Source organism: Penicillium canescens (genome assembly GCF_028828765.1).
Source record: "Penicillium canescens strain IBT 15451 chromosome Unknown utg000008l_segment0_segment0, whole genome shotgun sequence".
NCBI lineage: Eukaryota > Fungi > Ascomycota > Eurotiomycetes > Eurotiales > Aspergillaceae > Penicillium > Penicillium canescens.
In genome coordinates, this window is record NW_026703970.1 from 329,206 (window position 1) to 345,874 (window position 16,669).

General features: G+C 49.7%; 6 protein-coding genes across 6 annotated transcripts; 4 read left to right on the forward strand and 2 right to left on the reverse strand.

The window, feature by feature from the left end:
- Positions 1–454: 454 nt before the first annotated feature.
- N7446_010997 (glutamate dehydrogenase (NAD(+))) lies at positions 455–5,250 on the forward strand. Its single transcript, XM_058519740.1, has 4 exons — positions 455–1,466; positions 1,562–1,899; positions 1,952–4,785; positions 4,845–5,250. Exons 2-4 carry the CDS (start codon positions 1,605–1,607, stop codon positions 4,977–4,979), a joined length of 3,264 nt encoding a protein of 1,087 aa, XP_058367264.1. The 5' UTR covers positions 455–1,466; positions 1,562–1,604; the 3' UTR covers positions 4,980–5,250.
- An 841-nt stretch (positions 5,251–6,091) lies between these two features.
- Positions 6,092–7,606, reverse strand: N7446_010998 (putative MFS sugar transporter; the record flags this gene model as incomplete). The annotated part of the gene is made up of 2 exons (XM_058519741.1): positions 6,092–6,691; positions 6,746–7,606. The coding sequence occupies 2 exons, from the start codon at positions 7,604–7,606 to the stop codon at positions 6,092–6,094; spliced, it is 1,461 nt and encodes a 486-aa protein (XP_058367265.1).
- An 825-nt stretch (positions 7,607–8,431) lies between these two features.
- Positions 8,432–9,314, reverse strand: N7446_010999 (histidine phosphatase family protein; the record flags this gene model as incomplete). Its single annotated transcript, XM_058519742.1, has 4 exons — positions 8,432–8,580; positions 8,643–8,802; positions 8,859–9,206; positions 9,261–9,314. 4 exons carry the CDS (start codon positions 9,312–9,314, stop codon positions 8,432–8,434), a joined length of 711 nt encoding a protein of 236 aa, XP_058367266.1.
- Positions 9,315–9,685: 371 nt separating this feature from the next.
- N7446_011000 (Zn(II)2Cys6 transcription factor) lies at positions 9,686–11,882 on the forward strand (the record flags this gene model as incomplete). Its single annotated transcript, XM_058519743.1, has 5 exons — positions 9,686–9,768; positions 9,821–10,047; positions 10,106–10,439; positions 10,487–10,971; positions 11,023–11,882. The coding sequence occupies exons 1-5, from the start codon at positions 9,749–9,751 to the stop codon at positions 11,880–11,882; spliced, it is 1,926 nt and encodes a 641-aa protein (XP_058367267.1). The 5' UTR covers positions 9,686–9,748.
- Positions 11,883–12,322: 440 nt separating this feature from the next.
- On the forward strand, positions 12,323–13,451 carry N7446_011001 (uncharacterized protein; the record flags this gene model as incomplete). The annotated part of the gene is made up of 2 exons (XM_058519744.1): positions 12,323–13,336; positions 13,388–13,451. 2 exons carry the CDS (start codon positions 12,323–12,325, stop codon positions 13,424–13,426), a joined length of 1,053 nt encoding a protein of 350 aa, XP_058367268.1. The 3' UTR covers positions 13,427–13,451.
- Positions 13,452–14,437: 986 nt separating this feature from the next.
- N7446_011002 (threonine/serine exporter family protein) lies at positions 14,438–16,633 on the forward strand (the record flags this gene model as incomplete). The annotated part of the gene is made up of 1 exon (XM_058519745.1): positions 14,438–16,633. The coding sequence occupies one exon, from the start codon at positions 14,438–14,440 to the stop codon at positions 16,631–16,633; it is 2,196 nt and encodes a 731-aa protein (XP_058367269.1).
- Positions 16,634–16,669: the final 36 nt, after the last annotated feature.

The window sequence follows — 16,669 nt, forward strand, 5'->3', positions numbered from 1 at the left end:
TGAACTTGTCGTGCTGGTACTACCCCTACTATCCACGCCCGGACTGCGATCGAGCGCAGGGCTGGACCATGTAGGGGATACTTGTGAGATCGAGTGAGATCGAGACCCGATGATCAAGGACTCTCTGTTGAGGATTTCGGGAAGTTAGCCGATCTACAATCTGTCTAACGTGATAATTTTGGTATTGTTGTGGTTGCATATGTAGATGTTGTTCCAATGATAGTTGATAACTGATAGCTAATTCTGCTTGAGTACCCAAAGATGATTTCAGGAACAGCCCTGGCAAGCTGAAGGGTTCTATTTGTCCAACGTATAGATTGTGCTTGGAACGGATCTTGGCCTGATCAGATCGTCTGACCCTATCTCAATACTCTTAGATCGATGACAGCTGTGAATACTCCGTACTTGTACTTGTAGATAGGATAGCCCTCCGAGTCGGAATATCCTTCCGAAAGAGACTTCCCCAGACCACAATTGTGACCTGAAATATAAGGCCCACCTCACGGGAGCGCTGGTCACGGGAGTGATTACCTCATCTCGGGAGCATCTGCCAATCGCGAGTGCGCCGAGAGTCCGCAATCACGTAAAGCCCCGCAGGATAACTTGGATTGCGTGAAAAATGTGCAATTCACGTTGGAGACGGACTCCGTACATTAGGCCAGATGCGCTATTTCTGGCGAATAATAGTCCATGACCATCAAAACGTGCAGGCCTTGGATCAAGGGGGCAGGGCCATGCCGGTACAATACCCCCGCAAGTCGACGATCCAGGTACCAAAGCCCCTCTGGTTGGAGATTTTCTTCTGTCACCGGCCCGGTGATAGGGCCAGACCGGAAAAGTCTTGGTAATAGTTGAACATACCCCAAAGCGAAAATCCCCCGGACTGGACATTTCAGCCAGTGGGAGGCAAAGAGAGAATCCGGGGGTTGCTCAACAACCTTGTGAAATGAGGCATTTAGCATATATTGTACGTGATATTGGAAGTCTGAGGCAATTGAGTGGGTTTATGACACATTGCATTCCACGATGTTCCCAAGCACATCATAGTAGCATAGTGCATAGTGTGCTTTGACTGCGGGAACTGCTTTGTATAGAACATCTCAGGTGACCTGGCTTTGACTCTATTTGCGGTGTCACCTGTCCGGTTGCCCCTGTAGAGCAACTAAAAATCTCAGCCAAGTTCCAGAATTGAGGCAATTGTTTCGGCCCGCATGACGCATTGCTATCATGTTCGGCTCGGAGAGCCACTGGCTTCCAATGAGAGTGGCGTATGTCGCCGGGCTTTAGTCAAGTCAAGTGGAGCAGGAGTCGAGACGCTGGTTGAACCGCCTAGCGTCGGTGATGACAGAGTGGACCGAGTAAGAATAGCAGAGAATAAGTCTGACTATAAAAAGATCAGGGTTCCCCGGATTTTCTTCATACTATCAACCTCGTTTTCTGACTTCCATGGCGACAGTCGATTATCAGTAAGTGAAGTGGAAGTGGCGTCCCTTGCTTCTTATCTCTAGAGATAACCACATGCCCCACGTGAGCTCTCGACTAACCTTCTACTTCGACGTAGACTTCTTCATCTTTACTTTACGTGTTAAGAGATCACTCTCAACATGTCTTCTCCTATTTCTACCCCACAATCTGAAAGCGGCTTGCCCACGCGGCCTCTTCCCCAGGCACTCACCAGCCATGATGGAAGCTCCGGCACTGGCACTCCCATCGGTTTCCAGCGCTACCCTCCTCACAACAAGCACTTGGATCATGCTGTAGGAAATGCCCTCCGCCAGCCGTCACCACAACCTACCCACTTGGGTATTCCCGGTACTCCCCAGCACCGTGTGTTGTCTGAAGAGGACCCGGGCTACATTGCCGCTACCTTTGAGGGCAAGCAGAAGCAGATGGAACAGGGTCAGTGGAAATTCTCATATTATTTGCAAAGAAAATAGCTAATTCCGAACAGTCATGCTTCAATTGGAGGAGAAGGGTTTCTTCCCCAGTGACTTTATCGAATCCGAAACTACCTGGTTCTACAACAAGCTTGGCATTGACGACACCTACTTCCAAACCGAGACGGTGCCTGCCATCGTGACCCAGATTCTCTCCCTTTACGCCGCCAAGGTGGCCGCTTATGCCCGGGATGATAGACAGCTGGAGATTCGCCTGGACAAGGAGGCCGAGGACCACGCTGTGTACATTGATACCAGCCGGCCCGGTATTTCTACCGTGAATGGCCCTCGTTACGAGCAGCGCATCGACGAGAAGTACGTCAACCACTCCAAGGGTGCTGACAGCTACCGTGTCGAGACCTTCCGCTCGCCCACCACTCTGCCCGGCAATGATGGCCAGCAGCTCCGCTGCTACTTTGTCTACAAGTGCCAGTTCGCGAACCCCAACCCCTCACCAAACGAGACCAACATCGAAATCATTGGTGAGAAGCGGTTCCTGCAAAAGGCAACCCCCAACACCAAGGCGGTCTACCAGGAGATCATCACCACGGCTGTCGGCCGGTCCGGTCCCGTCATCGAGATGTTCGAGATCGAGGGCAGCCGCGAGAAGCGTTTGGTCATTGCCTACCGCCAGGGTTCCGCCATGGGTCTCTTCAGTGCTCTCTCGGATCTGTACCACTACTACCGCTTGACCAGCTCACGGAAGTACCTGGAGAATTTCTCTAACGGTATCACCGTTATCTCGCTGTACCTCCGACCCTCAGCCGAGTCTGGTGTCTCGGCCAAGTTCCCTCCCATTGAGGCCGCCATCCACCAGATCATGAAGGAGACCTCCCTCCTTTATTGTATTCCCCAGAACCGCTTCCAAGGACACTTTGCTACTGGCCGGCTCAGCTTGCAAGAGACTATCTACGCTCACTCCGCGTGGGTCTTCGTGCAGCAGTTCCTCAACCGTCTGGGTTCAGAGTACACTTCGTTGTCTGCTCTCCTAGATAACAACAACAGTGTCCACGCAGAACTTTTGTCGAAGATCAAGAAGCGTCTCCGTACCGAGACTTTCACTGCCGACTACATTTTCGAGATCATCAACAAATACCCCGAGCTCATCCACAAGCTCTACCTTGACTTCGCCAACACCCACTACGTTCAGACCCAGGGTCCCACTGGCGATGACTTCCTCCCCACCCTTAGTTACCTCCGCCTCCAGGTCGACGAGGTCCTCGACGGTGCTAAGCTCAAACAGCTGATCCGCAGCACCGCCGTCAACGAGCACGACGAGATGGTGATGAACTCTTTCCGCGTGTTCAACTCCTCCATCCTCAAGACCAACTTCTTCACTCCCACCAAGGTGGCCCTCAGCTTCCGCTTGAAGCCGGACTTCTTGCCTGAGCACGAGTACCCCCAGCCCCTGTATGGTATGTTCTTGGTCATTAGCTCCGAGTTCCGCGGTTTCCACCTGCGCTTCCGTGATATTGCTCGCGGTGGTATTCGTATTGTCAAGAGTCGGAACCGCGAAGCATACAACATCAACGCTCGCTCGTTGTTTGACGAGAACTACAACTTGGCCAACACCCAACAGCGCAAGAACAAGGATATCCCCGAAGGCGGTGCCAAGGGTGTCATTCTCTTGGATGCTGATCACCAGGACAAGGCGCGGGTCGCCTTCGAGAAGTACATCGACAGTATTCTCGATCTGCTCCTGCCCCCCGTCAGTCCCGGTATCAAGGACCCCATCGTTGACTTGCACGGAAAGGACGAGATCCTCTTCATGGGTCCCGATGAGAACACTGCTGAGCTTGTCAACTGGGCTACTGAGCATGCTCGCGGCCGTGGCGCTCCCTGGTGGAAGTCGTTCTTCACTGGCAAGAGCCCCAAGCTGGGTGGTATTCCCCACGACACCTACGGCATGACCACCCTTTCGGTCCGCCAGTACGTCCTCGGTATCTACCGCAAGCTGAACATCAACCCTGCCACCATGCTCAAGCTGCAGACCGGTGGTCCTGATGGTGATCTCGGATCCAACGAGATCCTGCTCTCCAACGAAAAGTACGCCGCCATCGTTGACGGAGCTGGTGTCATTTATGACCCCAATGGTCTGAACCACGAGGAGCTTCTCCGTCTGGCCAAGAAGCGTGCCATGATCTCCGAGTTCGACATGTTCAAGCTGTCACCCGACGGTTACCGTGTCCTGGTCGACGAGAAGAACGTCAAGCTCCCCAGCGGCGAGGTCGTCCACAACGGTATGGTCTTCCGTAACACCTACCACCTCCGCTCGCAGGAGAAGTTCGACATGTTCGTGCCCTGCGGTGGCCGCCCCGAGTCCATCGACCTGTCTACCGTCAACAAGCTCATCAAGGACAACAAGTCAATTATTCCTTTCATCGTCGAAGGTGCCAATCTCTTCATGACCCAGGACGCCAAGCTGCGCCTCGAGAAGGCCGGCTGCATCCTGTACAAGGACGCCTCCGCCAACAAGGGTGGTGTGACTTCCTCCTCGCTCGAAGTCCTCGCCTCGCTGTCCTTCAACGACTCCGAGTTCGTCGAGAACATGTGCATTCGCGAGGACGGCACCGTCCCCGATTTCTACCAGGCCTATGTCAAGGAAGTCCAGGAAGTCATCAAGCAGAACGCCGCTCTCGAGTTCGAGGCTATCTGGCGCGAACACGAGCAGACCGGTGTGTTGCGTAGTGTGCTGAGTGACCGTCTCAGTATCGCCATCACTAAGCTCGACGAGGAGCTCCAACAAACCGAGCTCTGGGACAACGTTGCCCTCCGTCGCTCGGTTCTCAGCGATGCTCTGCCCCGTCTGCTTCTTGGCAAGATCGGCCTCGAGACCATTTTGGAGCGCGTATGTTCCCCACCCCATTCTACATTTTATCTCATTGAATAATCACTAACATTTTCCAGGTCCCCGAGAACTACCTCCGCGCCATCTTCGGTTCCTACCTGGCCAGCCGCTTCGTCTACGAATACGGCAACCAACCCAGCCAGTTCTCCTTCTTTGACTTTATGACCAAGCGCCTGGCCCAGATCCAGTCCTAGACATGGATGTTTGGCTCTAGAAAATAAACATTCCCCCTATCCCCGATGTTGATTTTGCGATATTCTCGTTTGCTTTTCCTTTTTCCTTTTCCTTCCCTTTTGGATGATTCTTCCTGTGTTGCATGATATATACCTTAATCCGGAACGAAAAAAAGCAATTTGTTCCCTAACGAATGTATGGTTAGAAAAGTTCTGGTGATGTTTTGGTTTGAAGGGTTCCAAAAGAGATGCCGTTCTCTCGCGCAATGCGATCCTTAGAATTGGATTCTTTATTACTTTTTGGAATGGCAATTCTATATAGTAGTCGTAGAGTAGTAAGGTTGGCAAGTTGATGATACGCAGGGTCTAATCTTGAATTGTCTGGTAGATACAGCGCGAAAGCAGCACATTGTCTAAATGACCCTCTTTCTTCATTTGTCCGTTGCAGATATGACTTCGCAAAATAATGCGGCATATAGCACTCTATTACCTTTAAGAAAGTATATCAACAGTGGCACGCCGTCTTCTGCTACTGTTGTAAACACTGCCGTGGAGACAATAGTGTGTGGCTTTGGCAGTCTCTCTCTTAGCACGACATAATATAGTTGTATTCAAAATTAGATATAGCACTTGCAGCCGAACATCGTATCGTACATAGGCAAACTTCAACCTTGAAACGCAATAGGCAGTTTAATTTCGTTGTAATGATCTGCATAGAATCTACACAGATATTCACTCCACTTCAGCAGGACAAGGTTCCAAAGAAATATTCCATTAATGAATCAGAGGATGCTTCTCGAAGGTGAGGCCAAGATTGATCCGAAGACACTCCTAGCAACCTTTTATGTGGTGTGATACATGTACAGCTGAAAATTGTACGATCAGTATTTCTTTCCTCTCTCTCTCCTTTCTCCCCATCTCCCTTTTTCCCATTATCCACTCACACCTTGATACCACTTCAGTATAATTTCCATAAACATGGGTAAGTCTTAATATATTACCTGTTTTTCTCCTACTTTTACTCCGAAAAAAAGCTAAAGTCTTATTTTAATCCGATTATATAATTCATCCCACATGTAATCGTAAAATCCTAATGGCCAGCATATTCCATGAATATCCATACCCTCAAGCCCTCAAATTTTGCCCTTGCCACCCCAAAATGAACCCTTCTCTCCAGGCGGCTTTCTCCTGAAAGCTGCTTCAATCTCAGCAAATGTCCGACCTTTGGTCTCATGCATATAGAATATGCCAACAAGGGCAGTAATAATACTACACCCACCCCACAAAAAGTAGGCACCAAAACTACTCTTCGCGAGTAGAATCGGGGTGGTCAAAGCAACCAAGAAATTACACAGCCAGTTACTAGAATGACCCAGTGTCGTAGCTGATGCTCGTGTTCTCTGGGGCTGGATCTCAGCCGCGTAGACTTTGACAGCGATGCCCCAAGAAACAGAGTAAAGGGCGGCAAATAGGAAAATACAGACGATCACAACCCAACGACCGGCGCCGGTGGATTGGTGGACGGCATTTCCAGCATACAAGCCGCCCATAAGGAACATTAGAACGGCTTGGCCGATACCGCCGTACACGATGCTGCTTCGGCGGCCCCATCCATCGGCGTAGATCAGTCCTGGGATGGTCACGGCGAAGATGACCAGGGCTGAGACACCAGAGGCTAAGAAGCTTGCTTCTGATGAAGCGAGGCCTGCCTTTTGAAAGAGTTCAGGAGCATACTATCGAGTTCGGGTTAGCTTTTTTTCCATAGCGAGGCCTGGGATTGGACATACGTAAAGGACTCCATCGATACCACTCATCTGTTGCATGCCCATCAAGAAGACAGCAAGGGCAGTTCTACCTCTGACATCCTTGGAGAAGATATCCATAAGTTTCTCCATGGTGCTCTGGCCATCCACCTCAGTACCAGGTTCAACCTCCGTTGTCTGCACTTGAACTTCAACCTTCTCACGGTCCGCACATTTGACACCCAACTTATCCCAAGCCTCTTCAGCCATAGCATAGCGACCCTGAAGACCAAGCCACTGCGGCGACTCAGGCAAGAAAAGCAAGGAAAGACCACAAAGAACCATAGAAAACCCAGAAAGAAGAATAAATGGCATCCGCCAGGAAAGCGAAGACTGGACATTCGAAGACCCATAACAAACAAAGTAACCAACAACCAATCCCAGCGTTATAGCCAGCTGAGGACCAGTAGTCAAAGCACCTCTAGTGCGAGTCGGTGAAATTTCACAAATAAGAACAACAAGATTCCCAAGGAAAAGACCCTCCCCCAGACCTTCAACAACACGACCAACGACAAACATCGACAGTTGCACAGCACCTGCTTCAATCGCGGCACCAATACCGAAGATGAAAACACCGATACTGATTCCCTTTGGTCGACCTAGTCGGTCGGCAACATAGCCAGCAAAGAAGGAAGAGAGGGCTGCTGGAATCAAGATACAGGAGACGATTAGGCCGTGGATTGTTGAGTTTTGACTACCGCCAAATTGGGCTTTGAAGTCTTCCATGTCGGTAACTGGGCCGATGACTCCTGTGTCCATTCCGAAGAGAAGGCCATTTGCTGAACAGAGGATGCAGGCTAGTAGGTATCTTGGTGGGGTTTCGAAAGGGATTGGGAATAATCCCATGATGTCGTGACTTAGGGCTTGCCGGGTGAGTCAGGCAAGGTACTCAATGGTTTCTTCTTGGAGTGTTCGTTTGAAGTGGAAGGAATTCTAGGAATGCAACCTGGGAATACAGTAAGTGCAAGAGAGATTGTTCTAAGAAGGCGTGGGATGAAAACTCTTCTGGACATTTCTCCCTAAATGCTCCGTTAGTACATGTACATGACCCACGTGGCAGTCCTTATCTACAGGACATGCATGGAGCATAAAGCATGAAGTAGGTAAAGCGACCTGAGAGCTTACTATTTGTGCCTAATACTGTCATTCTCGCTTATATCTATAGAAAAGACCTCTATACAACGACCACAACTTAAAATAGCCACTCGGTTTCAGGAACACCTCCTGAAACTTCACAGGGCTGTCCCCGGAAAAGGGTCTCCCGGGTGTCGATTTCTTCACGGCCCGAGCTGGGGGAAAGCGTACCGAGTCTTTTGTGGGCCGTTTCGCATCCTTTGCTATCCTGGGCGATCCATCGACCCCACTACGGCTGTTAGGCTTGTTCTTAGGGTTCTTTTGTATTTAGCCGGATCTTGGAAATTTTCGATTTGACACTGCAGATTAGATGACTCGGCGCTTATCATTTCCGAAACAGGGTAAGAAGTCGAGTCAGGTAATCATAGGCAAAAGTGCCCGGTTCGGCGTTGGGCGATAACTTAGGCTTCTCATACTACAAGCCGAAATTATTGAGTCTTGAAATATGATCTAAATATTCAAGTATAACAACCGTTGTTTGTGAAATGATTTGAATATTCAAAGTCATCCTTTCTCAAAGCACATCTTTTTGACTCACTAGATCTCTTTGATCAGATGAGCGTCAAGACCCGCTGGTCTGTCTTCTTTTGACCGCGTGTTTCCCACTTCCTTCAGATGAGCATCTCCGCCATTTGAGTCCGCCGTGAACTCAAACTTTCGCCATTCACAATTCTTCCAACCAGTACCTATGATTTCAGTATTAGTAACTACTAGTTGACATGAATAGAATATAAAAGGGTAAACATACAGTGAACTCTATCATAGCCAGCCCAGTCCTCCATGAGATAGTGCAAGAACCCACCATGGGTTACAAGGGCAATATGTTCTTCAGGACGATTCCAAAGCCATCGCCGCAAGTCGGCAGCGCGTTTACAGATAGCAGAAAGCGTGTGTGCATATATCCCAGCCTATGAGGAAAATTCACATTAGTACAGTCTATGCCGCAGTCAGTGCCAGTAAATACTTTAGAATTCCACGATTCATCGATTAGAGCCGTATCCAATTGGCTAAGTTCAAAGTCAGGCGCCACTTCAGCAACCAGCTTTGGAGCCTGGGATTTGACACGATCCTCATCCCAGCCATAATTGCAGTTAAATCCGCTGATCTCTTGGGCACCCGGGACCAGGATGAAATGCAATTGGCGCTGTTCCAGTTCTGGCGCAAATACCCAAGCTGCTGTTTGAATGGTCCGCTGAAGAGGAGATGCAAGAACAATGGAGATTTCTTTTGAAAAGGGAAATTCTTCTCGGAGCTGAAGGCATTCGTCTTTGCCCTTTGCGGTCAGCAATGGATCGCGTAGGTGGTTTGAGTTCTGTGAGATCAGTTAGAGGGGTCTCTTCACAACGGACGAGGGAATACGGTGTACGTTGACGTTGTGCTCGCCTTGACCGTGGCGGATCAGGTACAGAATTGGTGGCATTGGCGCTTATCATATGTTTAATAAAAAAAAAGATTTGAGTGTTACTTCTAAAGTGAACAAAACAAGGGTCCAAAGCTATATTATAAAGGCTATTTTGATTTACTCCTTCTATAGAACCCTCACTCGGTTCGATCTCCGAATCTCATAGTTCGTGCCCAGAAAGCGAAGCCGAGCCGAATAATTTCCCAAGAACTAAAAGGGTTACGATGTTGAACATGGCAATTAAAGCGATACATTTTCTCCAGCCATATCCACGGAGTATCGAGTGTTCATTGATTCCACTCCGTAATCGGAAATATTGCCGAGCCGTCGCCACAAGTGGAACCCAACTTGGTCGTTCGCCCAGTTCACCTTTGACGAGAACAGGACAAAATAGAACTTCATATCTGGGCCGATTATAGTATTTGTCCCGAGCATCTCCTAACACAGGAGAAATGCGCTCCTACACTGGCTGGTACGCGCACACAGTCTGAATAAAGGTGCAGTCAGCTAATTGCCCGCTATAGCCTCACATGCAGAGGGCGCAAACTAAAATGCGACGAGGCCAAGCCAATATGCGGTCCTTGCAATAAGGCAAGTCGGGAATGCAAGTTTGATCAGCGATGCATCTTCCGCAGTCAGAACTTTTCGACCACGAAACGTAGGCATAGACGCAGAGCTGGCTCGCGGGGGGATCAAGGTCCTTCAGATGCGCTTGAGGAAAATCAAACATGGGTCCAGGTACCACATGATCGTGAGTTTCCAGTTGAAGCTGATATGACTGATATGATTCAGGGCTAAGTGCAGAGCAGTTACTTTTATTCAAATCGACGATCCTTGGTCTCCCGATGGCGCACATGTACTACACGATCTCCACGGGGATCGAGTAGAAAGCAACCCATCTGCGCAGCAACATACAGCGCCAGGGGCCAGTTGTGACCTTAACAAGCAGATTCCTGAAACACCCGGTGATACTTCGTTTCAGTCAACTCCTGTATGGCACACGCCAATTCCAGAAGTAATTGCAGATACGCCGGATCCTGTCCACCTCTCGATTCCAAGACCTGACAGATCGGGCAAAGATGTTGATCCCAACGTGGTTGTCTCTTATATGTTGCGACATTTCAAGGAAGGGCCGGGCCAGTGGTAAGCAACGATGAACAGTGGATGAAAATGGTCACTAAAGGAACCAGGATGGACCTTTTTGATACCACAGCATACTTTTCGTCCAAAGTGCCCGTGATAGCAGCTGTGCGGCCTCTGCTTAAATCTGCAGTCTGCGCTCTCTCAGCGAAACACCTACAACATCTCTACCATATCTCGGACGGCATCGACCGCAACAGCTATATTCTTTCGCTGGCAGACGAAGAAACTTGGCATTATCAATCAGCAAAGCACTATGACCAAGCACTGGGATATTTGAAAATAGCTATCGACCTGGAAACTTATAATGACAGTCCCTCCGACAAAGAAGAAATGCTCGCTGCTGTGGCGATCCTATGTCTCTACGAACTAATGGATGCACCTGGCACTGCCTGGAGGGCTCATCTCAGCGCCCTACCTCTTTTCAACGATACATCTGCCTCAATGCCCGCCCACTCCTCGGTCATCATTCCCAGAACGGCGATCAAGGGACCGATCTTCTGGAGTCTTGCAAGACAAGACCTGTTGTGTGCTTGTATGTTTGAAAATGTGGCCGTTGTTCAGGAAAGAATGCTAACAGTACTAGTTATAAGCGAAACATCGACCCGTCTCGATCTAAAAGACATTCGTCTCTGGCAAAATGCCGGCCTTGTCACAAACGAGCACGGAACCCTGTTACCTTCCACCGCAATAAGCCCATTGGATATCCAAAACTACTCAGGAATTGAAGAAGACATGAAGAGCAACGAGCTCACCTGGCTTCTGGGAAAGATTGCAAACCACCTAACTATGGGAGACACCGTTACTTTCGAAGACTTTGTTTTACCACGCGAACAACGGGCTTACCTGGGCTTGAATCAACAGCACCTCCTCGACCGCTGGAACCTTCTCATGTCCGAACTAGAACAGTGGTACGACTGCCTCCCGTCAACGTTCACAGAGGCAGCGCGAACAAAGGCACAGGGTAGCACCGATCCACGACATAAGCTTTCCTTGGAAGCCTTCGAACAAATCTGGTTCAATTTACCGTTATGTGCAGCGACAATCCAAAGTTATCACCAGGCTCGGATTCTATTATTGGTCAATCAGCCGCAGCAGTCGACGGCAATTCAATCAACTGTGTCTTCGCGGCTGAGAGCATACCGAAATGCGTTGAAACAAGCACTATTCCATGCACGGGAGATTTGTGGGATTAATCTTGCAAATCCGACGGATCCTGTACGAATTAATTCGGTGCATGCACTGTTTGTTGCTGGGCAGGTGTTTCAAGAGCGGCGTGAGCAGGATGCTGTTCTTGAGATCCTTGCTGGTATTGAGAGGGACTTGGGGTGGACTACTCAGTTTCATGCTGTTAAGTTGATTGATGAATGGGGGAGGGGTGAGGATAATAGTATTGGTATTGGCCGGGGCGGGCGTGGATATAGGGATGATTGGATGACTCCATAGATGAATTTACGATGGACGATATGATATACACATAGATAATCCTTGAGAGAAATCGGGGCTAAACTTTCGATTAAGGTAGCAGATATACAGATGCAAGAAACAAGATGGAAGGGGTTCGGCGACGTCAAGGTGTGCACCAGGCCATGCAATGATGAGATCTGATGGCGTTGGCGTGCATATACTCAACACATGCTGGACCTAAAATCCCAAACAACAGAGTCAAACTAATATTTATGGCACAGCCATAGCGCCAAGAAAACAAAGAATAATTGCATTCTATTGAATGATAATATAATATTGACGACTATAAGTATATCCGGCGAACCCGAAACCCCACACCGATCATCCGACATCTCAATTCTTCGCCTCTACGACTCAATACGATATCTCCAAGATAAAGCAAGGGGTCACATCCTCCCATAATACTTTACCAGCCCCAAATGCCTCGAGAAACATACCCTCTCACACCCCCCAAAACCCCAATAGCACTATGCCCGAACAACCTCCTCTCCCCACCCTCAGACCGCCTAACCAACACCCCAACAACCCTCTCCATAGCTCGCGACACCCCAGGCCACACTTTCACCGTCCACCTCGTCCGCGCGCACGAACCCCTTGATAATCCAGACCGGTACACATTGCTCTTCACCGTATCTGGGAAGCCATGGCCGCATACGCAACACCGTCAGATATGTGATGCGGGCGGGTTGCCGGTTCTTGAGCTTAGGCGTGTTTGGATTGGATCTAGGAGGTGGGCTGTTCGGTGTCCTGGGGGGAGAGTGGATTTGCTTGAGGCTTCTATGCCTTGGTCTAAAGGGCGAAGTGGAAGTGTTGGGTTTAGGCTTGATGTGAGGTTTTGGAATGTGCTTGGGGCTGGGGATTCTGATACAGGGTCAGGAGTACATGTATCTGATCCTGTGTCTAACTTGGATTCTGGGTCTCTGGGCTTGGGGGATGAGCCGCCGCCTTATGCTTCTGTTGCTGGCGATATAGAAGACGAAGATGACGATGAGAATGCAGAAGAAGAGAACACCGTTTGGGCCGAGAAGCAAGACCCATTTCCTAACTCGGAATATGATCTAGGTGCAGAACAAACACCAGGAATTCGAAGTGACCACGACTCGCCTTCTATCCTCCCATCTTACGCCTCCGTCCGCAGGAACTCGTCAAATTCTATACGAGATCTCCTTGATGCTATAGAACCACCCAATGAGCCAGCCCCAGCCCCCTCGTCTTCATCTTCATTACAGATTCCAAGTTCACTTTCTGCTGGCACTCCAACCGGCTCAAAAGTCGATCTAAAGGTGATACAGCTCACTGCATCCGGGATAGGCGTGATGATGGGAGATCAAAAGATCATCCATATAGCGAGACATGATGTTATGGACTACTGCACGTCTAGACTAAAGCCGAAGTGGGATATTGAGGTAGCGAAGGGAGTGGATTTACTGCTGGTGAGTTCATATTTGATATTGACTTTTTCTTTAGGCACTAACTTGGTATAGGCAGTGAATATCGTACTTATCATGGCGACATCGGTATAGGCTTCGGATTAATCAAAGCTTGTAGTACATATCACAAATATAAGTCTATCATATACTGGAGTGCATGCATGCCTCGGATATAGTAACTTCCGAACTGCCGAGGTCATGGGATACAACTGAACTATAGATTCGAGTTAAATCTACAGATATAGTAATCCGGCACTATGCGGAGTGCCAGATCCCTATCGCCTCGTTTACTCTTTGTTCTAGACGCTGTGGGAACCATAACGGTCCTAAATCCAGGCTTTTCCGAGACTTACGCTTCTTGCCAAATAAGTGGAACTATGGCCCACTTCGCGCCGAGGTAATTATAGTCGGAGGCGCAGTCCAGACTAAGGAAAATTCTGCAGGTCAAGTGAGCGGGGAAATTATTATTTTTCTTATTTTTATTATTTTATAGAGATTTGGGAATCAAGTATGAGATTAAGTGCTGATATAAAACATGTATGGCGTGGTAAGGAGAGATCAAGGAGGAACTGGTTAGCGCGAATTAGTGGCTGGAGGAGAAGCTTGTTTTTTATGAGCACAACACAATGATATAATCAATAATGCATACGTGTTCTCCTCTAATCTCCTGATCCCCGTTCCTTTGTTCCTGATTCCTAGTAGGGTTCCATGGACCGGCATAAAATCCTGTTTCAGGACCAACAACTCGCCCATTTTTCAATGATGGCCACGTTTCGGATACGCCAATTGACGCGTTCCCCTGGCCATGACCTCAATCCGCATTAGCGACGTGGGTCCGGTAAAATTGGAGACAGCGCGGGTGAAGGACCGGGTTCTCCTCATTTTAGAAGAACGTCCCTCCCTCTTGCTCTTCCCTCAGGAATATGAAGTGTCACTGTCTGTGGGGTATTCTGGACCGTTGCCTGCGCTTTCTGTCATGCGAGGCCGGGCTCTGCTAGGAGATATCTTCCCCTGAGCTCTTTAAGACCATCATCTGTCTGAAAAGATAGATACATTTCCGGCTACTGCCGGTAGTGTCCAATCTTGACATTTCAATTGTGCGAAATGTCGGATTCGCAGGAGAATTCCTCGTCTATGCATCCCCATGCCTTTGAGGATGGGGAGAGGGACCATGAGGGCCACGACCACGGTGGTGACCACAATGGCGACAATACGACCAACTCAGAGACTCTCTGCCAAGATGAGGTCAGTGAAAAGCCTAGCATCTCATCTTCCCAAAGATGGCGGACAGCAAGCAAACGTGTTCGGAACCGCGCAGCCACTATAGCAGAACGACTTGGACGACCCCATGAAAGGGAAGCGGATGGATTGGATGCACCAATGTCTCCGGAATGGTATGGAGCAACAGACGATATACGAGCATTCGACGCCCGTCAAGCCCACGACGAAGAAGACAAACTCCCTTCAACAGACGCGGATTCTCAAGCCCGTCTCTTGGTGGAACGATTGGGCTTAGAGCATCCTCCACAGCGACCATACATCGAAGAACCTCGCTCCGGCGCAACAACTCCAGGAACTCCCGATGAACACGGAATGGGACCATCCGGGGGCCCCCCCGGAGGAATGCTCTCCCATCTGCTCCGTGTGTATGCCAATAACCTTCAAACGGCTAGCCGCATGAGTCTCGTCTCAACAGCATCATCGACGGATCCTGAGACAGAGACACTCGCACCGTCTGTCGCACCATCAGGCACTGTAACACCAGGCGGAAAAAGAGACAAAGTGAAATGGTATGCGCAGGGCACCAAGCCCGCTAAGCCAACCCACAGCTATACTTCCTCCCTCATCCACGCGTCGATGGATATGGGCCGCGTTGGGGTTCCTGCTGCCACAGGTCCAGCTCCTGCAAACCCCAAGGAGCTAAAGAAGCACAAACGCCGGAGCAAGAAGAATGTTGCCCTCACAGTGCATATCGCTGCTCTATTGTCACGCCAGCAGTATATTATGCAGCTGTGTCGGGCTCTGATGAAGTACGGTGCCCCGACCCATCGACTTGAGGAGTATATGACGATGACCTCCAATGTGCTGGAAGTCAAGGCGCAATTCCTGTACATCCCAGGCTGCATGTTCATGTCATTCGACGATCCTCTAACTCGCACAGCTGAAGTGAAGATTATCCGAGTGGTTCAAGGACTGGATTTGTCCCGTTTGGCTGAGACGCACAACGTCTACAAGAACGTGGTGCACGACGTGATCGGCGTCGAGCAGGCTACGCAGGATTTGGATCAGATCATGCAGCGCAGACCACGCTATAACAAGTGGATGCTGGTCTGTCTGACTGGACTAGCCAGCGTTGCAGTAGGCCCATACTCCTTTAGCGCTCGCCCAGTCGACCTGCCTATTATCTTCATACTCGGGTGTCTCGTTGGCTTCATGCAGCATGTCATCGCACCAAACTCAGCCACATACTCCAACGTCCTCGAAGTATCCGCCGCAATTCTCACCTCCTTCCTTGCGCGTGCCTTCGGAAGTATCCACCACAACGGCGAACGAGTCTTCTGCTTCGCCGCCATGGCCCAATCCTCCATCGCCATGATCCTCCCTGGATTCGCCGTTCTCAGCAGTAGTCTGGAACTCCAGTCCCATCAAATGAACGCAGGCTCCATCCGGATGGTCTTCACAATCATCTACTCCCTCTTCCTCGGTTACGGCGTGACAGTCGGAACAACCATCTACGGCTTAATGGACTCCAACGCGTCAAACCAATCCACATGCACAGGTTTACCAGAGGTCTGGGGCAACGAGTATATCCAGCACTTCCCCTTCGTCGCGCTATTCTGTCTCTTCGCCGCTCTCATCAACCAAGCAAAGCCCAAACAGCTCCCTGTCACTATTTTCATGGGTGTTTGCGGCTATGTCACAAATTACTTCAGCACCAAGAAACTCGGCGCAAACCAGGTCGCCAATACCGTTGGCGCTTTCACCATCGGCCTTTTGGCTAATTTGTACAGTCGCGTGTGGCATGGTCATGCCGCCGCCGCTATTATCCCGGGAATCTTCACCCTGGTTCCATCCGGTCTTGCATCCAGTGGATCCATCATCTCCGGTCTGGAGTATGCCGAGGCTGTGGCATCTGGTAATGTCACCAGCGCGACTACTAGTGCCACATCGAGTAGCTCGCTCACGTCACTGGGCTACGGAATGATCCAAACAGCCATCGGTATCTCCGTCGGACTATTCGTCTCAGCTCTTATTGTGTATCCGCATGGAAAGAAGCGCAGTGGAATTTTCAGTCTTTAAACTACGAAGTACATATGTTGATATCTAGCGATTTGA